The sequence below is a fragment of the Bufo bufo genome, chromosome 4 (assembly GCF_905171765.1).
Source record: "Bufo bufo chromosome 4, aBufBuf1.1, whole genome shotgun sequence".
NCBI classification, from domain to species: Eukaryota; Metazoa; Chordata; class Amphibia; order Anura; family Bufonidae; genus Bufo; species Bufo bufo.
In genome coordinates, this window is record NC_053392.1 from 587,993,020 (window position 1) to 588,016,666 (window position 23,647).

The following is a 23,647-nucleotide window of genomic DNA, read 5'->3' on the forward strand; positions in this document are numbered from 1 at the left end:
TCCATCCGTGGCCCCCCGGAAGCATGTGCACATTTTAGTAATTAGCATAGAGTCTGCCTGGGACCGGAGCATTGATGAAATATTTCAGAGTTAATCACACTTTGTAAACACTGATTCATATTGACTTCCTTTCTCCGGACTGATGGCTCCTCATTAAATATCACATTAGCGGATTGCAGGACTGCATAAAGAGCCAAATACTTGGCTGGTGCTAATTCGACGGAAAAGAGCGGAGACGTGCGTTTCTCGAAAATGTGCTAAGTGGTCATGATAAAGGAGCCTGTCAGCAGAGAAGGATTGGAGATAAGGGTGTCAGAAGTTTCTATAGATTGGCAAGGAGGCTATAGGATACTGTGTGAAGACCTTAGTGCTATCTATCTCATATTCTAATATAGATCTATCTAACTAATATCTATCTATCTATCCCATATCTATCTATCTATCTATCTATCTCATATCTCTCATATCTATCTATCTATCTATCTATCTATCTCATATCTATCTATCTCATATCTATCTATCTATCTATCTATCTATCTATCTATCTATCTATTATCTATCTATCTATCTATCTATCTATCTATCTATCTATCTCATATCTCTCATATCTATCTATCTATCTATCTATCTATCTATCTATCTATTATCTATCTATCTATCTATCTCTCTATCTATCTATCTCTCTATCTATCTATCTCATATCTATCATCTCATATCTATCTATCTATCTAATATCTATCTATCTAATATCTATCTATCTCATATCTATCTATCTATCTATCTATCTCAACAGGGGAGAGAAATGGCAGCAAGACACTTAAGGTACCACTAATGCTGGGATCTGAAGCTTTTTTGCAGGCCACCATAGACACGAGGGCACACAGTGCAGACTATACAATAATGCTACAATAATATACAGAATAACATACAATATTCTATTATCCCATACATTATATCAGAAAATATTAATGTTGCATTACATGATTATACTGGACCACTAGTGTTGATTGCGAATATTCTAATCGCAATTTTTTATCGCAAATATTGGCACTTTGAAAATTTGCGAATATCTAGAATACAGTGCAATATTTTCATAATCGCGAATATTCTAGATTTTTTTAAATCAGTACCCATGATCCCTCACTGCTTCTTGCTTGTGGGCCAATGAGAAGGCTGCAATATCTTTGACTTTAGGAGTAGTGTTGATTGCGAATTTCCGTATCTCAAATTTTTTTTATCGCTAATTTTTTGATTGCCGATTTTCACTATCAAGAAAATAATGACTGGAGATCACGAATTTTTGAATTTGCAAATTTATGGCGAATATTCGCCCAAAAATTCACGAAATATCACAAATTCGAATATTGCCCATGCCGCTCATCACTATGGACTACTACTTACACTACTGGACACTGTCCTTCCCAATGTCTACTTCCATTAGAAGCTTCTGCTTCCTCCATCCTGGCCCTTTAACTGGCATCACTGGATATTGTACCCAGATTGATGAGATTAGATTGTTAGCTCCACAGGGGCAGGGATAGATGTAATCGTGGAGTATATGATTGACATATCAATAATATTTTTTTCCTGTTTTTACTCCAAATTTGCACTGAGATCACATAAAAAAACTTCTAGCCGTCCACATATCCAGATGAGTTTGGGTAGGGACAGATGGTAACTGGGCTCTTCCTATAAGCTTGTTTATGCCCATTTCCATTATGGCTTCAGATGTATCTGTGCTTTGGAGTGAACAAAACCAACATGGTAGCTGCAAGGTCTAAATGGAGAGGACGGAAATGGGAAAACAATTCCCTTTAAACCTTGGCTAGCTCAAAATAAAAATAAAAAACAGGGAAAAAAAAGAAAGTAAAAAATTATTTTGAAATATATATTTTTAAAAAATATATTTTTTCCTATTTTGTTTTATTATTTTGAAAGTGATATTTTGCTCACTTACTTGCTAATAGAATCTTACAGTTCGCTGGCTAATGGAGTCACAGGGTCTAGGCAAACCTCCTCGCTCAAGTGCCAGAAAATAATTTGTCCGTTCCTAGTGGCAAACTAATGTGGTTTTACAGCTGGCAGCGGAGGTCTGGAAAATGTATATTAGCAAAATGTTGCAAAATGAATATTTGGGCGTTTGATTATACGCAGCATATGCCATTTGTGAGCATATTTGTAGTAAATTTGTGTTCTATAGAACACACGCAGATGTAGCAGAGCTCTGTTTGTCAATGTAAAGAGTCGGCAGATTGGCACCAGCCATTGTGGTTTTCCATAAAACTATCTATCTATCTAGCTATCTATCTATCTATTTATCCAGGGACGTTGCTAGGTTAAAACATTCGGAGCCTGGGCCCCTGATGTTTTGTCCCAGGCCCCGAATGTCCTGCCTGCCAGATGGATACAACTGTATTGCCATCCTCAGGACAGCAATACAATTGAATCTAATGCAGTGGAAGATCTGAAGGACCTGTGGTGACATCACAGGTCATGTGACCAGTGTAAACAGGCAGTGGTTGGGAAGGACCTGCGATGATGTCACCATCATGTGACCAGTGCAGGAGAGGACAGCAGTGAAGAGGAGAAGAAGCTGTCGTGATGTCTGTATATGAGGAGAGGTAAGTAAAGTTATGGTTATTTAACTGATACTGTATGTTAGGGCTGAAGGGAGGGGTGTTATTTACATGGAACTGTGTGTTGGAGGGGGCTGGGGAGGGGGTGATGTTATTTACATGGGACTGTATGTTGATGGTGGCTGTAGGAGGAAGTGATGTTATTTACATGGGACTGTATGTTGGAGCGGGCTGGGGGATTGAGTGATGTTATTTACATGGGACTGTATGTTGATGGTGACTGTGGGAGGGAGTGATGTTATTTACATGGGACTGTATGTTGATGGTGACTGTGGGAGAGAGTGATGTTATTTACATGGGACTGTATGTTGATGGTGACTGTGGGAGGGAGTGATGTTATTTATATGGGACTGTATGTTGGAGGGGGCTGGGGGATGGAGTGATGTTATTTACATGGGACTGTATGTTGATGGTGGCTATAGGAGGGAGTGATGTTATTTACATGGGACTGTATGTTGGCGGGGCTGGGGGATGGAGTGATGTTATTTACATGGGACTGTATGTTGATGGCTAGTGTTAATTGAACTTGTGGTTTAAGTTCGGCGTCTAAAGTTCGGCTTCGAGTTATCGAAGAATCCCAATATGGATTCCGAATTCCGTTGTGGTCTGTGGTAGCGGAATCAATAATGGGATTCTTCGATAACCCGAATCCGAACTTTAGACACCGAACCTAAAACACAAGTTCGCTCAACACTATTGATGGTGGCTGGGGGAGGCAGTGATGTTACTTACATGAGACTGAATGTTGGAGGGGGCTGGGGCAGGGTGATGTTATTTACATGGGACTGTATGTTGAAGGCGGCTGTGGGAGGGGATTATGTTATTTACATGGGACTGTATATTGGAGGCGGCTGTGGGAGGGAGTGATGTTATTTACATGGGATTGTATGTCGGAAGTGGCTGGGGGAGGCAGTGATGTTATTTACATGGGATTGCATGTTGTCAGTGGCTGGGGAGGAGGTGATGTTTACATGGGACTGTATTTTTGAGGGGGCTGGAAAGATGGTGTGATGTTATTTACATGGGACTATATGGTGGATGGAGGGAAATAGTGTTATTTACATGGAACTATATATTGGAGGGGCTGAAGGGAGGGAGTGATGCTATTTACATAGGACTGTATTTTGGAGGGGGCAGGAGAGATGATGTGATGTTATTTACATGGGACTATATGGTGGAGGGAGGAATATAACTAAATGGGGCACTGCAAATACAGGGGACATTATAGGCGATCTTATTACTACTGGGGGCTCTATAGGAGGGACTTATAGATCCACCTTATTTCTACTAAGAGCACTATGGGGGGCCTTACTGAGGGGTCTGTAGAGAGCTTTATTTCCACTGGGGGTACAATAGGGGGCCTTTTTTGTACTGGGGGCTCTGTGAGGGTATTATTAATACTGGAGGCTCTTCTACTAATGGGGGGCACTCTTGGGGAGCATTATCACCGTTGGGCGGCAGTATTACTAATGGGGGCATTCTAGAAGGGAATTACTATTGGTGGGACTATGAGAAGCACTATTACTATGGGGGCACTAATATTTTTTCCGGATAGTATTTGGGGGTATTGGGGAGCACAGCGGGCAGCAGGATAACAGTGGGGGGACTCCAGGTTGGGGGATGATGATAGAAAATTGAGGAAGCTAAGATGTCTGTGTGTCACACTCTGTAGAAACGAGGTGACTGAGAGAAGTTGTGAGGACCAAATGGATGATGACAGAGAAGATCTACATCGGAGGAGACGTCACCTGGAGGCCCTGGGTGTGACAGGTATCTGCTGCTGTATAGCAAGTACAGGAAAATGCGGTGTGTGGGGGGAGGGGGGGTCGACTTAGAGAACTGGGCCATATTCATTGGGGCTTGGGCCCCGGATCTTTTAAGACCCTAGCAATGCCCCTGTATTTATCTCTCTGTCTGTCTGTGCTGCTTGTCATTTGAAATACTTATTTTAAAACCTGAATGAAAAATGTCTTCTTATTGCTCCGCTAATGAGATTAGAAAAAATAACACTCAGAGAGAATGTGACTGAATGTGATAATTACTTGGAGACAAAAAAGGTCATTCATGGCAACAAATAGTAACAAGTAGATGTTTCACACTTGCGGCAGCCTTCTCCGGCAGGTGAACAGCCTGCTGGATCCTTGCTGCCGCTAGTGCAGGCGTGCCGCCGGAGGTCCGCTCCGGCCCGAACCACCGGAACAGCCTGCCGGAGAAGGCTGCCGTTAATGTGAAAGTAGCCTGAAAGTGGTTTTCAGTATGTTTTAGAGATAGGAGATGATAGACAGACAGATAGATAGATAGATAGATAGATAGATAGACGTATGCGCAGTAGAGGGACCAGTTGACTGGTCAGGCGCATAATGACGCATATTACGGAGAACACCACCAGGTCTTATAACAGCTTCAGATAAAAATTACAATGCTATCATGATATATGAAAGCTGCAGGTTTTCGTTCTATTTGCTTTGAATTGTAATGGAAAGTGGCATTAGTTCTCTGTATTTGGGCACGAGACCGGCCATTGTAAACAGCCGCACAAGGCCCGGCCAATCTAGTCGCGTGGAGTCTCCATTAAACATAATATCTCTGGTCTGGTTATGAGCTTATCTTTATGTAAATACTGTAATCATCCTGTACTGTATCATAATGGTAGAGCTGAAAAGGAGCCGATACTAATTACAGTACAGTCCCTCAGATTAGCTGATATCATTGGAACAGCTTATACGTAAACAGCGATAGAAGAGATATGCGGTTACAGAATGTTAGTAGACTCCTTCTCGAAAGGTGAATCAAATTATAAGTATAGTGAATGCAATAACTGTGCTTTGTTAGCCACGTGCCTATAGTGACCTTGGGCATTCCATACATGTACAATGATATATTGTTATTACCCAATGTAATAATATCTGTTGTCCAGGTTCCTCCACCACCCTCTGCCCAATACCTCTATATGTTGCCTTCATTTTGCCCAACCTCATGTACAGGGCTGGGAGCAGAACCAGCACCAGGGCAGATGGCAAAGGTCACTGGGCTTGGATGCCTATGGTTATAGATGAACATACTCTATGGCTGTTAAACAGAAGGTGCACTCAACAAGAGGCCCCATCACAAAAGGTTCCCCATGCTCCTGGAGCTGACCCTATAGATTTGTCCTTTGCAGTTCCAATTTAAAGTTAAAATCCAAGGGATTTTATTACCAACCTCCTCCAACTACATTTTGGTTTGCATTACCTCAGATGTTCTAATTGACCCTCCTTACCACCCGGAGATCTATTACTACAAGCTTCTCCATAATTTTTTCTCCTTATGCTAGTATCTGTGTTGGGTTTGATAATTATTAGACTTAATATGAAGTTAGTTACCATGCTACTTGCAAATGGTAGTAAAATAAACTCCATAGGATGTGTGCACTTTGGTTGAAGACTGAAGGTTTAGTATTGGAGAACCTTTTCAACTTCAAAAATTATAATGACTTGGGGAGAGATATCATGCAATGATGCAAACTGTGAAATACGCTCTATAAATTTTTGAGTTTGTTACTCCAATTCTTAGAATTATTCTGCAATGTTTACTATATGTATGAAAAAATAAGGATGAAAATTTTGGTAAAATTTGAGGAGTCGGTACATTAAAACCTTGGCAGAGAAGCTAGGGCACCAAGAGTTTCTGAGAAATGGATGGAGTGGTGGTAAACGGTTAACACTGAATAATTTTTTTGGGGGAAAAAGAAACAAGCACCAACCTTGAATTGTCCTTTTGAAAAAAGCCTTACAGGCTTCACATGAAGCCACCCCATAATGGTAACCCGATGCTATGTCACCACACACCAGACACAGTCTTTTGGGCATTGCATTGAGCATATATTCACATTTGGTTTGTGAATCTTCAGCAATGGTGCTGGAGCAGTCATCATATCTTTTCCTGACGGGCCCATTGCCACCAAGGCCTGTAGCAGATGGGTACAATGGGGGAGAGTCCAGTCCATTCTGGTGCCCGTTCATTGTGGAACTGTAGCTTCCACTGGCGTCTGAAGAGCCACCTGGACTGTGGTGGTTGATACTGTCCGTCAGCGAGGCTGGGCTTGAGGGTTCCGTCTTGATGTATGACGAGCAGCTTGAATCAATGTGTCGATCCTTGCTTGACATTCTGCAGAGAAGCCTGCATGGTAATAAGGAGACAAGAATAAAAAGAAGGCTCCGATTAATAAAAGAAAGCTTCCTGTTTTTTTAAGATTGCTCTGTGGGGGCTAAAGACTGCACATGATTCATTCATCAGTCAATAACCCTTGTTGTACATGAAGGTAATCAGCATAAGGCCATGACAGAGATTTAGCTATGTTACAGACAGGTGGTAAACAAAAACTTTCAAAAGCCCAAATCCCCTTTCCCAAAGGTAAGACTGATTGTCAATAGGTAAAATTGTACATGTGAAATGTGGAATATAATGAGGTAGATTTACACCAAAATAAAAAGAAACAATAAGCAACAATTTTGATCATGAAAATGTTTTCCAAATATTATTTTAATATGACTCTTAGTTGGTGAATTGCAACCATCATTGTACAACATTTGTTGGGTTGTCCACTTTGAGGATCATCAATGTGTAGAGTATAGCTAAAGTATAGACAAAAGTATGAAAATGGTTGTATATAGTTTATCTTTCGGTCTACTCTTGATGGCCAAATAGATGGTTATTCCATCAACATAGACTACAACTTCATGTCAACGAATGATGCACACGAACATTCACAGATCACCATAAGACTCAAGTTCTTACAAAAGAGGGCTGGCATCTTGGTCAAAGCTCTACCAAAGTTCAATTGTTCTACTCTACAGCATCAAAAAGCAAAATATTATTCCATTATACCTTTTGATTCTATCTTCCTATACACTATTGTCAATTGAAATATAAGCTGATGCCATGGTCATCCCAAGTCACCTTGGCATCATGGACTAAAACTACTCTATTGATTTCAGTAAAGTTGTATATAAAACATGCAAAAACAGTACATATTGTATTTCGATTCCTAGACATAGTTGAAAGAGAGGTTCCAGAAGAGTCTGGTCACTAGGAGACAACATTTTGATATGAAATAGTCTACCAAAAGCATTGCCTCTGCTCTTTCCCACTGTAAGCCTTGTGTTCCCTCTAGAGATGAACACATTTCTTGAAATTTGTTTCTCTCCAATTTTCCACATTTTTCAAAATAAATCACATCAGGTCCAAATCAATTCTACCCAAGTAAAATATGCTCAGATAGCACTGAAAACTGGTATATAACACTCTAAGGTCTCCTAGGACACATCTTTTTTTCACTCAAAACTAGAGTCCTAGAAGACCAGAGAGAAGAGACCCACGTGTAATACTTCTCTTAGGGAGATGTGCAAGCCAGTTCTCCTTCTAGAAGGACAAGAAAAGTTGCCCTAGCTAGCTGAGTGGCATTGGGGTGCTCTTTCTCATTAGAGCAACAAGTATGCACGAGGAATATTGTAGTGAAGCAAATGTTAGTCTGGGAAATATATATATGCAAATTAGCATATCTCACATGTGCTGGTATCAGATAGGCTTAGTAGTCTTTTCTTTTTGGAAGGGACGCTAATTTGCATACCTCTGGGTTTCTGGGAAAGGTATTTAATTTAGCTTTCCTTTAAAAAAGAAAAAGATTGCAGCAGATGTAAGATATGCAGAAATGCATGAGCAGCATCTGCTGGACTATAATACTCAACATGCATACTAGGTGGTCTCCCAAATGAGAAAGAGCACCCTCAAGGCCACTCAGCTAACCAGGGCAATTTTCTCTTAAGACACTCAGTACTCCTGTCCTTTTGGAAAGGGAACTGGCTTGCATATCTTGCTCAGAGAAGCATAATACTGCGACATTTAGTATTCTTGTCCTTTTGGAAGGAGAACTGGCTTGCATGACTTACTCAGAGAAGTATTGCATGTGGATCTCTCTGTGATTTCCCCAAAATGAATCACAATAAATTTGGGACAAATTCCGAATAGGTAGAATTGATTCGCTAATCTTTAGATCTCTCCCTTGACCATGTTACAAATAGCACTTCCTAAGAGTTACTTGCATCTCAAAATATCTTTTATGGCAGTATTAATCCTAATTGTAATTACATAATGTCCAATATCTAATTGCCAGTATTGCACCTGATGCACAATGAGAGCCTGCAACCTTTAATGAAACTAAAAAATGAGGTCTAGTAAATACTATACTTCCTTAATATGGCTGTAACCTAATTCTTTTAACGCTAATTACAGTCATGCAAGTGTCTCGTCTGCCTTTGCACTCATGGCTCAGGCCAACATTTGAAAGAAAGTGGCTCGGCTCTGACTTACAACAGCTCTGCGAATTCCTTTTAATTTAGAGCACTTACAAAACCACTTATTACCTTATAATTACTGGACTGCTCTCACATACATTATGATCTTAGGCTAGAGTTAGGAGTTATTAGGGTACTAAAATACGCTCCCTTTTACTCGCTCTCTCTCCAGCCATGAATTTTATGCAGCCATGATTAAAGCATTCGTTCAGATTCATCCCTCGCATCCAGTTGTACATTGGAGACCACAGATTCTCCTATTTATTACAAGGCCCAAAAAAAAATTCTTCTTCGTCTTCCTGACCAACATACCATTCAAACTGTCTAAAATATGTTTCTCATTTCTATACCCTTTCTCCATGCCAAAGTACAAACCTAAGGTGGTCATATGAAAATGTGGTGTAAGGTTTAGTGTTTAGCCATCTTTCCCTTACTGATGTGGTGTTTTAGTCTTGAAAAAACAAAAATGAATATTTGACCTTCATCAAAACTTTACCTAAATTCCACAAAGGTTCTACTTCAACTTTGGTCAACCTTTCATATACAAAGCTCAAATCATTCATTTAAATAGTCTTATTATACCTAAAGATCTGAATGTCCCATATCTGCATCAAGGAATCACCATACGTCGTAAATTCTGTCTACCATTTGTAATTTCTAGTATAGCCTTTCTCCAAGTCTAAGTATGAAATTTTGGTGGACATACCAAAATGTGGAGGGGCCTTGTGTTTAGCCGGCTTCTTCCTACTGATGTAGTGTTTTACTCTTGATCAAAGATCAAAAATGAATATTTGACCTTCATCAAAGCTTTATATGTTGAGATTCCACCAAGGAGCTACTACATCTTTGGTCAACTCTTTAAACATAAAGAGTAAATTTTGTAAATTTGGTCATCTCTAATCCTTTGTCAAAATGAAAAGGAAATTTGTGATAAATTTCCATCTCAGTAGACGTTAGGGAATAATTGTCATCACCAGAGGAACTTCTATAATATTTAAAAGGAAAGCCACAATGCTGTGAAGAACACCAATGGCACCCAACAGTCCACACCATGGTGTCTGTCATTTTGCATGCAGTGCTATTTTTCCATCAACTGTGACAGAATGTGGGAGGGCACTTTCTGCACATAGTTCTACTGAATACTTGTAGAAATAATGGCAATGTCTAGTTATCATGTCCTGTGGCTTTAAGCATCTGTCAGATGGCAGAACATTCATGAGAGGCTATATAATTTATAGGGGAAAAACAGAATTTATTCCATCGATTTCCATAGAAGGGACAAACATTTGACCCAATTTCTGCTTTCCAGATGAACTTGTATGAACATTGACTGCAGGACATCTATTGTTATGCTACGCAATATTTGGAATTGTGCCGGAAACAAGGCTTGGCAAGGGGGGTTGACCTGCTAATTACAGTGGAGTTCATTACACGAAAGACACTGCAGACATCATTCCATTATACTAAGCCGCTAACATCAGGGCGTAATTCATATTCCTCTAAGCAAAAAGGAAAAAAAAATCTCCAGTATTATTATTCAAGAACAGAAATATTCACAATTATCTATAAATTCAACTGTCACATAGTGGGTTTTATCCTAGCCCCTACTTCAATCTAAAATTGGAGGCACTAAAATTCACATTAACTCAAGCAGGAATACAGTGAATATGGCTTTATTTCAAAAGAGCTCTTTTTTGTGACAGAAAGAAGCCGTTTCCAAGATGATGACTTTATCTCTTCTTTAGAAGAAAAAAAAAAGGTTGATCCTGCTTCTTCTACTAGGTCAGAAATTCACATTATCTCTATTGCTAATATGGCGGTTAACAAATGTTGGCCACACACTAGGATACACTTGTAGAAATACTGTAAAATTAGTTCAGTACCGATGACCTCAACAATGCTTTTTGGATGAATATAAAAAAGTCACACTAGAAAATGTGGCCAGAAGATGATAGTTAAGGGGTTATCTTGATTAGATGATTGATGATTTGGACTTCGTTAAAATTTTGGATAACCAAGATCACATAAATGAGGGGAGGATGGAGAGTGTCCCTTTAGTCAAAGAGGTCAACCTATGGATCTCCAATGTTTTCAAAACTTCTACTCCCAACAGGCTATACTAGCTTGTGAAGGCAAGAGCTGAAGAGCCACAGGTTGGAGACCACTGGTCCAAAGCCAAGATATGAACCTTCAGATAATAGATAGGGGTTCAAGATGGAAACTCGATTGTATGAGGATCTGTTCACGCTAGCATCTAGGGAAGGTATTGGGAAGGTGTTACCTTTGGATTTTCCAAGCATAGACCTTTTGTTTTTGGAAACTATTACATATATTACTGACTGGAGATAAGGGACTAAGGTTCATATTTTAATATATAATAGCAAAAAAAAAAAATGGATATGTCATTTTGACGGTCTACCATTCAAGCAATAGGCAAGCAGCTCCCTTAAATCTCTGTTCCAAAGTCATGGTGCAACGCGTTTCAGAGCTGACTTCCTTGAACCTTGGATGTTACTACACAATGAGCGTGTTTTCTGCTTCAATTAATTGCACTCTAGCAAAGTGGCAAAAACACAAATCACTTAGTAGAAAAAAATGTGAGCCAGCTGCTCTTGTGTAAGAATGAGGAAGGAAAAAGCAAAGAGACTGAATGAAGTGTCATGTCAGAAATCAACGGTGCAACATGCGATTTGAGGAAACAGGACTACTTTATGGCGACAGGGTGTCATTACGGCATCACAGTAATACGATGCTTTGACAACTCTCTCTCCTAACATATCATCACTGCATTAAGGTGCACTGGCTTAGCCGAAACAAGGTGCACAAAAAGGATTTCTTCTCGGCTTCTAATAAGACTTTGCCTTGTTAAGTTGAGAGGAATTCAGAGCCATTACTAGATAAGACAACAAGTAATAGGTTAGAGGAGGAAACAAAAATTTCAACAATGTCATAATGGAGGAAACGTCATAGCAACGTTCCCAGAATGTTGATCAGTCCTCCAGATGGTCTTAACCAGATACAAGATACCATGATACAAGGTGAGTAAAATCTTGCCCTTTTTGCAGATATACAATCCATATTTGCAGCTACCTATTTCAATTTGGGAAAGGAGGGAGATGCTATATTATGGATGCATCTTCATGTAGTGCATCAAAATTTTGGTAGACATTGGAAGACATGGATTTTGGTGCTGGTTTATGAATTGTGTCTCTGCCTATGGGACCAAGTAAGGGCAGCTACGAAAGGACGCACATAATACTGAAACCTTGGTTGAATCTAACTAGCACTAAGGGCAGCTATACACCAGAGCTGTCATCAGAATGCTCTTACAGATGACAGCTATTCCTTTCAGACCTCCCCCCAAAGACATGCATGCTCGGTCAAGTAGGAGAACAAAGGACTGGACAGGTTGAAAAATCCAACTGCCTGGTCCTTCTCTCCCCAGACATCTGACATCAAAGCTAAGTCGAGATATCCCTATACACATTACATGGTTGACCAGTCCTGCCAAAGTTGGAGGTTTTAATGAAGTTCATCTAATATGTATAGCCCCCTGAAAGGTGTTGTCCAGGATTTTTCTATTGATGGTCTAGGCCATCAAAATTAATATCATGTCACATTGCTTGCTGTAGCATGATGCTATAAAGATCCATAAGGACTCTTGCCACCACAGAACCTATACCTAGAGTATGCATCTTAATGAAGTAGGTACAATTGTGGACCCTTAAAGGGGTTGTACAGGATTTGGATATTGATGGTCTATCCTCAAGATAGGCCATCAATATCAAATGGGCAGGGGTTGGACACCGTTGTAGCTCCATTGCTGGAAGTTGGCTCTAGAATTGCACAACTCCGTCTATACTATAGCGGATGCTGCTGGTCATTGCTCCCATTGAAGTGAAGGCAATAACCATCCCTGACCACCATGCAATGGATGGAGCTGTGTCGGCACCGGAGCTACAACTAAACAGCTGACCGGAAGGGGTATGGGGTATGGGTTGGGACCCCCTCCCCTTGAGGATAGGCCATCAATATCAAAATTCTGTACAATCCCTTCAAGGGTACAGATTCTTATTATAGGTATACGTTCTATGGTGGCACATAGTGTCCCTATGGATCTTTATAGCACAATACTACAGCAAGTAATGTGACATGCTACAAGCCCCCGCATGAATTTAGGGAGCACGGGCCCACAGATTGTTAGGGGTGACTTATTATGGATGCGCACAGTATGATAAGCTTGAGCCCCTGGATTCAGTAATTTATATTGTGATCCTTTTAATGCTACCCATGCCTCTTCCTGGCTGGTCAGTGTGTGGGATTAAAGGGTTAACCCGATAAGCCAGTCTCACAGTTTATTCAATCCTCATTATTCAATCTCCTCTGCAGCTACAGATAAGTAGGCCTTGTTTATGGTCTATAGCTTGTCATGGTGAAAGCCATGAAAAACATCAAATCAATACAGCGTTTAAATGAACAATAACGCTGTGCAAATATAGATATGCCATTGTGCATATATTACTCTCCTTACACATCAAATATGCCACAAGGTCCAGCAGTACATCGTGTCAGCCTGCTAAATGCAATCCGACGACCCGACGAACAAATCAGCTAAAAGTTTCCCTTAAAGGGACACTGCGCCTATTGCAGAAATCATATATATATATATTTATAGATATATACATAGACATGTGGATGGCATAAACCCCTAGCAGTTCAACTCCCTGAATGCAGAACCAGTCAAGATACACCGGATATAGAGCAAGGGAAGTATACTGACTCACGAACCATCAGACTGCACCAGACTGATCCTTTAAAAACAATATCTAAGGGTGGAAAGAAGGGAGGAAGTATAAAAAAGGAAGAGTAAGCAAAGGATGGAAAGGAATGAAAGGAGAGAAAGGAAGAAAAGAAAAAGACAGGTGGAGATAAAAAAAAGGAAGAGAAAGGAGCAATTAGGAAGGAAGGGAAGAAGAAGGAAAGAAAAAGGAGGAGAATTGGAAGGATGGGAAAGAAAGAAGAAGGGAGAAAAACGGTGGAAAGTAGTGAAAAAGAAGAATGGAAAGAAAGACAGGAAGTTGGAAGTAAACATGGAAGAGAAAGGAGCAGTTAGGAAAAAAAGAAGGGAGAGAAAAAAAGGATGAGAAAGGGAAGAATGGGAAAGAATGAAGATGAAAGAAAAGAAGAAAAAAGGACAGTAAGGTAGAAACTAAAAAGTAACAGAAAGGGAAATCTAGGAAAGAAGAGAAGAAGATGGGAAAGAAGGGCAAAAGAAAGAAAGAAGAGAAGGGAAAAGATGGGAGAAAAGAAAGGAATAAATAGTAATGAAGGACAGGAAAGTGTAAGTAAGAAAGATAAAGAAATGAGCAGTTAAGAAGGAAAGAAGAAAGGAAAGATGGGAGAGAGAAAAATGTAAGAGAAAGCAAAGGACAGGAAAGAAAGAAAGAAGAAAGGAATGTGGAAGTAAAAAAGCAAGAGAAATGAGCAGTAAGGAAACAAGGGAGAAGAAAAGATAGCGCTAAAGAAGTAAAAAAAAGAGAAGAGAAAGGAAAAGTTACACTGAAAGGGAAAAAAAGAAGAAAATAAAGCAAAGGAGGAAAGAGAAATAAAGGAAAGGGAAAAGACAGAAAGAAATTATGGAAGAAAGGGAAAAAGAAAGAATAGGAGCAAAGATGGTAAAGGAAGAGCGGAATAAAATAATAAGGAGAGGGAAAGTAAGGGAAGAAGAAAGGATGCATGAAGGAAGGAAGGGAAGAAGGGAGAAAGGAAAAATGAAAGGGAGGAATTAATCCTTGTTAAAAAGCTCACAAGCACTCCATTTCCTTATCAGATTCACACTGAGGACCTCACTGCTTCCAGGTAACGGTGCACAACTCACCCAGTGTGCTGCCCATTGCTACCAATCATGGACAAAATTTCCAAAGTAGTCAGTGTGGAACCTGCTATGGTGTCCAGGAAAGCTAAAGGTCAGTTACTGGTGACTGCAGATGATGAAACGAGACTGGTAAAACCAATGGCGTACTCTAGAAAATCAAAAAAATGAAGAGACCAAAATAATCACCGGCCTTTTGTGTCTGGATGGGACCCAAGGTTCCCTATTACATACTCGCCAGCCATGACCATAAAAGACTAAGAAGGAAGATGTCTACATTGGTGCATTATTTCACCGGCCACTAGGGGGCGCTCTTATCGCCACTCTACTGGACTGTATGCAGTATATTTCAGTTGCTTTAGAACAAGTTCATTCTGGAACGGTATTTCTCCTTTGTAGAAGTTCATTAGCCACTAGCTCGTAATTAAACAGATGTCCGTTCGCTATAACAGTATTGATATACATTTGCTCTAATGCTACAATTAGCCTACACAAGATCTTTACTGTATTGAAATCTCAATTTGGTTCATTCGGCAGGCAGGCGAGAGACATCTCGAGCACACTCTGGAGCTCTTATCTGCTCTACAGTTTCTAGCATGCGTTCTGTTGCGAGATAATCTCTTCTATATTATTTTAAGTGATTTTACTCTGGCATCAGGAGGGGCCCAGCTGGTGCCAACTGTTTGGCGGCTACGAGACAAAATGATGTGAACTTGCCAGAGTGCATAGTTTACAATTCAAGCTCGTTTTTAAACAAACAGATAAAAATGTAAATGCACAATAAAAGTGAGATGAGCCCTGCCGACGACAGCGAGGAAAATGGTGCAACAAGACCCAGGCTACAAGAAGGAATTCGACGATACCGTTAACATTACAAAAATATTGGCGAGCCGTTCAGTATGCTCCTCCAAAAATCAATGCTCAGGATAAAACATACCCATCACCAGACGACTATATAAAAGAAAATATATAAACCACATAAAGATCAAAACGGGCCTGGATTTTGCCACCCAGGACAGAAGGGCTTCCACGACCTTATGATCAATTTTCCATTCTCAATGCAGTAGGAGAGCCCTGCACGGTTTCTCCTACCCGTTACCAAAGGCAATTGGACAAACCAAGCCTGGGTCCTCACTTTCCATAGGAGTCATAGTAGCCAATTTGGTATCCAAAAACAAAAGGAAGTAACATTGTAAATAGTTTTGTTTAAAAATGTGCTGCCATTTTGGGTATACACCTCCTATGCACCCTGAAATGCTTGGACTCGCTAGCATGAAGGTCTTCAATTTTGCAATTAATTCTTAATAAAACGAGTGATCTCTAAAACAAGGAAATAGAAAGTTGCAAATTTTTGGTTTTAGTATTAGTTGTTATACCTACAGTTAGCCATACACATAAGATAAATGTCAGCAGAAGTCCCCGATTTTGGCAGGAATGACATACCAAATAATGTGCATGGAGGTCACCCAACTCTACTCTCATAGTAGATGTTAGGCGAGATAAGGCATTGGTAGGAGTCAGATCAGATTTGGCATTGGTAGGTGTGCTGGATGCTTGACCCCCACCAATCTGATATCGATGGCCTATCCTAAAGATTTGCTTAGTTTTGAAGTCTTGGAAAACCCCTTTAAATTACAGGAGTTTAGCAAGATTAGAAAAAGAACCGGCACCCCACACGTAAACATAGGTTGTGTCAGGTGTTGCAGCTCAGCTCCACTGAAGTGAACACACAACCTGTGGTTAGATGTGGCACCATCTAACCCCGTACAACACCCCAGTGAACATCTATAGGATCCCGTAAAAGCTTAGTACTAGTGGGTACCGTAGAAGCATTTTAGGCTGTTTTATAGTTCTGCATAGGAGCTGTGTACACAAAACGGTAGAATATTTTCAACCCAATCTATAAGCGGTATTACTTCATTTTTCATTGTAGATGCAATGGAGCAATTCAACATTGCCGGGCATACTCTTTAAATTCAACTAAATTCCGAGAATCATATATTTCAGGCCTGTCGGATGTGGAATAAACTGATTTGCCTCTTGGCAACGACCCCAAAACCAAAAATCAGTTAATACTATAAGAACACTGCTTGGTGTCACAGTAGACCAGTTCTGTCCATCAGATAATATAGAAATTTGAAAAATTTGAGTTAGCTACCAAGTAGAAGTGCCTGTCATTACCAACTACCTATGCTTTGGCACCCATTAGTGAGGAAGTCTCATCCCTTTAAATGTCTTAAAGGGAACCTGTCATATTACATGTGGCATCTGATCTGCAGGTGGCATGTTATAAAGCAGGAGGGGCTGAGCAGATTAATATATAGTTTTATGGGAAAAGATTTAGTATGCTTTGTATTTTATGCAATTAATTCCTGGCCCTTTCTATGCTTAGGAGTCCAGTTGGTGGTCCTATGACTGTGCACAGCTGTCAATCACTAAGTAGACCCACCCACGCATAGAAAGAGAAGGATTTAAATATAAGGTCTACTGCATATTTCCCCGCAAAGCTATATATCATTCTGCTCTGCCCCTCCTGCTCTATACCACGGTGCTCGTGGACAGGACAAGGCGAAAGGTTCTCTTTAAGAGAAATGACAAACTCGTCTTAAGATCATGGTGGGTTCAGTTGGCAATCTAATGTGTGTGGGGAGCTTCCGACTCTCCCCGACCATGATCCGAGACAAGGATCGGGCGAAATTTATATTTTTGCCCAATCCTTTTGTTCTCGAGGGAGAGAAGCGTCTGGGAGCGGCTTTCTCCAGACATACCTTTTTTGGTGAGCGGAACGTATATGGGGGAGTCGGGAGAGACAGCTGTCGGCAGAAGGATGTGCGCGTGTGGGCGCCTTTAGACTTTTAAATAAAGTACATAAAAGGGTCACATTTGCAAAAGTTGCTTAGAAATAAGAGATTTTCTTTATCGCCCCCCTCCGTTCTGTGAAAGTTGCAGGATGGCGTTCGCCTGCAATCAGTGTTTAAGTGAATGTTTGTCCCCGGGTGTTTCGGCGTGCTGTCAGCTAGCAGCGGGGAGCTGGCGAGTTGTTACTACATTTGATTTGATTGTCAGTAGGAAACATCATTTTCCCCAACTGTTTGTTGCTTCTTTGGAAGGATCGGCTCTTCCTTTAGACAGACTCCTCTCCTCCTCTTCGGCGGCGGAGTCTCGGCATATGTTAGACACGGCTCCAGTTGACAAACAAAGTGACTGCGTAATTGTGTTTGAATTCACTGTAGTAAGCTGTCATTTTTAACCTTTTATGTGTGTGTGCGGCTAGCGGCTCACCTTGCTGTCGCTGTTTAGCGGGATAAAGGCTTGTCTGACAGAGGAATGTCTAATCAGATCCTACAACGAGGTTGGGTTAACCCTTTACACTGGCAGCCTGTGAAGGGGTAGAAGAGTCCTTAAAGGGGTGGTATGGAAAGAAAGCTTAGCCCTTGAAAAATTCGACAATTTTACAATAATTTTCTGTAGGGGTTCGCCATGTTTGGTTAAGATCTCTGCTCGCTTTCACCGTATAGGCGCCTCCATTGCTTATTTCCAGGGGATGCAAATCTGTTCTGTCGATACACAAAGCAGAAGTCGTGTGGCTGAGACGCGCTCGTGATGTGGCTGAAAAAAGTGATGGAATATTTTTTGCTAAAGGAGTTTTCCGGGAGAACGAAAGTGATGACTAGTGCTGAGCGAAAGCCGAATTTCCTCATGTTTCGTGGTAGCGAATCGATTTTCCCTGAATGGGAACCTGACACAGTGTAAAATAAAATAAATATATCATACTTACCTCCTCCGTTTGAACACGAAGAGCCAGCCGCCGCCATCTTGCGACGTATGAACTCACCACGATCATTATCACGGGCTGTGCAAGATTTCTCGCTAGATCTTCAATCAAGATGGAGGTGGCCGGCTCTTCGCCATCAAATGGATGAGGCGAGTATGATTTGAATTTTTTTTATTTTACACTGTCTTATTACTGTTAGGTGCCGCGATCAGCAATGAACGTGGCATCTGAGGGGTACAATGACCGGGGCATTGCGCAATCGCCTCCCTGTCATTGCACCCCCTACTTACAAAGTGATGAAGTAATTTGTTACAAAGCAAATTTTTTGGAAAATCCAGTAAAGCAGCCGAATAAAATTTTTGAATGCTTCACTCATCACTAGTGATGACCTATCCTCAGGATATCATATCTGTGGGGTCCGACTCCCGGCACCCCCGCGAACAGCTCTTTCTTACATGGGGCACAGTTTTGTATAGCACTGTTAATAAATTATCCAGTATATGGAGCTGTGATATGAGCTCTATATGTTGGTAGTATAAGAACACCATATGGCGGCATTGTACAATATATTATTTTGCAGTGTATGGCGTTGGCGGAACCATATTGCATTATATAGCATAAATATAGCACCATTTGGCGCTTACCATTAGACGTTTGGTATGGTTATGTGTATACTGTCCGATACAGCACCATATGGTGGCACCAACATTAAGAACCTAGTCTGGCAAAACTGAATATGTTTCCACTGTCTGTGAATTCCGCACCTGTGAAATAATATTTAGCTGCCCCTAAAAAATGACCAAAAACTGGAAAAAAAACGAAAAAAAAAAACACTGCAGAGGTAGAGGCTAAAAAAAATCCATCGATATGACAAAGTAATTACACTAAAGAGCTAAAATTGTAATTAGAGCAAATTCCATTAGGAGAAAGGCAGGTGCCTGAGTAAAGATGACAAGGTGCGGGGCGCAGGAGAAAAATCTAGAGAAGCGGCTGCAGGGAAGCCGCGTCTTTAACCAGATCAAATTCTTGAAATTGGCTGTCAAGACAGGATTGTTGTGATTTATACCCGTCTATCAAGCGCACGAGAGAAAGACAGAGAGAAAAGCGGAGCTGCTGTCTCTTCCATTCGCAAAGCACCTTTAATTTCCTCCGCGCCATCTGTTAGCAAATCTAATTCACATTCGCCCTAATCTGGTTTAGTTCTATAATACTAATACTCCTACTACCTTTAGAAAGAGCCGCCGCTCTGGCTTTACGTAAGAACTGGACGCTGATAAAGAAAAACGGAAAATGGATTTCCACCGGCAAAACTACAAACGAGTCAATAAGAATTCCAAAAAAATAAAATAGTTCAGAAAATCTATGAATGTGTAAAAAGAAAAGGGTGTTCCGGGATTCAAATATCGATGACCTATCTGATAGGTGGGAGGTCTGACTGATAGCACCCAGGCCAGTGGGGGAACAGACTCATAGCACGCAGGCCAGTGGGGGAACAGTCTCATAGCACGCAGGCCAGTGGGGGAACAGTCTCATAGCACCCAGGCCAGTGGGGGGTCATACTCATAGCACCCAGACCAGTGGGGGTCAGACTCGTAGCACCCAGGCCAGTGGGGGTCAGACTCGTAGCACCCAGACCAGTGGGGGAACAAACTCATAGCACCCAGGCCAGTGGGGGTCAGACTCATAGCACCCAGGCCAGTGGGGGTCAGACTCATAGCACCCAGGCCAGTGGGGGAACAGACTCATAGCACCCTGGCCAGTGGGGGAACAGTCTCATAGCACCCAGGCCAGTGGGGGAACAGTCTCATAGCACCCAGGCCAGTGGGCATCAGACTCATAGCACCCAGGCCAGTGGGGGTCAGACTCGTAGCACCCAGACCAGTGGGGGAACAAACTCATAGCACCCAGGCCAGTGGAGGCCAGACTCGTAGCACTTAGGCCAGTGGGGGTCAGACTCGTAGCACCCAGTCCAGTGGGGGAACAGACTCATAGCACCCATGCCAGTGGGGGAAGAGACTCATAGCACCCAGGCCAGTGGGGGAACAGACTCATAGCACCCAGGCCAGTAGGGGAACAGACTCATAGCACCCAGGCCAGTGGGGGAACAGACTCATAGCACCCAGGCCAGTGGGGGAACAGACTCATAGCACCCAGGCCAGTGGGGGGTCAGACTCATAGCACCCAGGCCAGTGGGGGTCAGACTCATAGCACCCAGGCCAGTGGGGGTCAGACTCGTAGCACCCAGGCCAGTGGGGGAACAAACTCATAGCACCCAGGCCAGTGGGGGTCAGACTCATAGCACCCAGGCCAGTGGGGGTCAGACTCATAGCACCCAGGCCAGTGGGGGAACAGACTCATAGCACCCAGGCCAGTGGGGGAACAGTCTCATAGCACCTAGCCCAGTGGGCATCAGACTCATAGCACCCAGGCCAGTGGAGGAACAGACTCATAGCACCCAGGCCAGTGGGGGAACAGACTCATAGCACCCAGGCCAGTGGGGGTCAGACTCGTAGCACCCAGGCCAGTGGGGGAACAAACTCATAGCACCCAGGCCAGTGGGGGTCAGACTGTTTGAAGATCTTAAGCAAGTGCTCCAGCCTCTTCCTCACCCTGTGACGTCACGTCCATCAGTCACACGTCCTTTGTGCAGCTTGGGATTTAGCTGCAGTACCAAGCACAGCCACTATAGGAGGCATGGCGCTGTGCTTGATATCATCCAAAAAGCTGATCAGCAGCTGATTGCTTGAAGTCGGATCCATCAGATATTGATGACCAATCCAGCAGCAATGGTCATGCTTGCACACTATTGGAAAAGATGCCGACCTCTCTGGTGGCAGGGACTATGGGAGAACACATAGGCACGCATGGACAGAGTCTCCTGTCCGCCTCGTATCTGCACCACAGCAGTGGTCGTAACCCCTGGAAACGAGCAGTGCATCATGTGATGGAGAAATGAATACAGCCAGCAAAAGAGACAATATGGACAATCACAATGCATTAGTAAGTAGAGATGGCCTTGCGGTTCGCCTGGCGGTGGTTTCGCGGCAAACTTTGCTCGTTCATGATTTGCCAAACATGCGAACATATGGTGATATTCGCACGCGCCATATTTTTTTGCCTAGCGCCGAACTTTGACCCATGACACATCCATCAGGTGGGACAGGACAGCCAATTGAGACATTTTAGCACATGGACACACCCCCAACCCTATAACAGAACCCGATCTGGCAGCCATTTTACATTATGTGTTTTGCCAGTGTAGGGAGAGGTTGTATTTTGGAGCAGGGACAGTTAGGGACAACAAACGCTAGCAAATAGGGCCACAAAAGTCCTTTTAAGGACTGGTATAGGTGTGCTATCGAAAGGTGTGACATACTGAGGGGTGTAATATACTTATAATATACTTTCTAACATAGAAAGTATATTATAGTGCATTTGTACTGTGCAGCAGTTGTGTGCGGTTCTGCTGAGATACCGCAGCTATACAGAGGGAGAAACGCTATTGGAACAAATAATTACAACGGGTGTGATATACCTGTTGCCCCCCCCCCCCCCCCAAAAAAATGCTTGAGGGCTGCGATACACCTTCTTCTACAAAATCCTGATTGAGGGGTGCTATATACCTGTTTCCGCCAAATACTGATTGAGGGCTGCAATACACCTGCTTCCACAAAATACTGATTAAGGGGTGCTATATACCTGTTTCCGCCAAATACTGATTGAGGGGTGCCATATACCTTTTTGAAATGAATGGGTCCGCATCCGTAATGCGGAATGCACACGGAAGGGTGCCCATTTATTGCTGATCCGCATATGCAGTCCGCAATACGGGAATGGCTGGCCCCTTTCACACGAACGATACGGGTTGGCTCCAGATGCGTTCAGGGTGTATTCAGTGAAACTCTCACCATTTTTCAAGCAAGTTCAGTCAGTTTTGTCTACGATTGCGTTCAGTTTTTTCTGCGCGGGTGCAATGCGTTTTGATGTGTTTTTTCATGCACGTGATAACTAAAAGTTTACAAACAATATCTCCTAGCAACCTGGTGATGAGTGTGGTGACGCTTGCGGATGCAATGCGATTTTCAAGCAGCCCCATTCACTTCTGTGGGGCCTGCACTATGTGAAAAATGCAGAATATAGCGCATGCTGCGATTTATACGCAACGCACAAGTGATGCGTGAAAATCACTGATCATGTGCACAGCCCCATTGAAGTGAATGGGTCCGGATTCAGTTCACATCACACATTGCACCCGCGCGGAAAACTCGCCCGTGTCAAAGGGGCCTAAGACTTTGACACGGCCCCCACAACAGTATGATAGAATGACACTACATGACAGGGGGTGTGTGTGTATGTATATAATATATATAATAGGAAAAGGATGGCGTGGCAGCCTGGTCTGGTCTAGAACGTGACTAGCCAAAGGAGTGGTGTTTACATGGGGGGGGGGGGGGCATACAAAAATTTGCTGTGGGGCCCAGTCACCTCTAGTTACGCCCCTGGGTGCCATATACATTCTTCCACTAAATACTGTTTGAGGGGTGCTATTGCTATATACCTTCTTACATCAACTACTGATTGAGGGCTGCGATATACCTTCTTCCAGAAATAGTGCTCTTCTCTATGGACTTAGGCAGAGGGTCATTTAGAAAATGACAGACAGAGGAAGAGGCAGACCATTCCGCAGTGGTGGTAGGGGTCGGGCAGGTGCACCAGGCTGGAGCCTAAGTGGGAAGTTGGAGAAGGCGCGTGCGATAGCTTCAAAGGGCGCACAAGAGTTGGTTGAGTGGCTCACTCAGCCTTCCGCTTCTGCACCCTCCTCATCCTCTGTATCTGCACCCTCCTCACTCTCTGCTGTGTGCACCCCCAAAGACACCACCACCATAGCCCATCCACTCGAGTCAAAACATACCAATGCGCAGCCATTCTGACCACGTGTAATTAAATTTCCTCATGCCAGCCCACACATATCCGCCACCACACAGAACAAAGAATGGTCCTTGCCTTATGTATATACAGCCGCATAAAAGGC

At 42.4% G+C, this 23,647-nt stretch overlaps 1 protein-coding gene across 9 annotated transcripts in view; it reads right to left on the reverse strand.

The window, feature by feature from the left end:
• ESRRG (estrogen related receptor gamma) overlaps positions 1-23,647 on the reverse strand; it is a 911,602-nt gene that overhangs the window by 136,036 nt on the left and 751,919 nt on the right. For all 9 annotated transcript variants that reach the window (XM_040430440.1, XM_040430436.1, XM_040430438.1 and 6 more), the window contains one exon: positions 6,379-6,794. In XM_040430440.1, coding sequence (XP_040286374.1) covers positions 6,379-6,781 — 403 coding nt within the window. In that variant the 5' untranslated portion in view covers positions 6,782-6,794. The remainder of the gene's footprint in view (positions 1-6,378; positions 6,795-23,647) is intronic.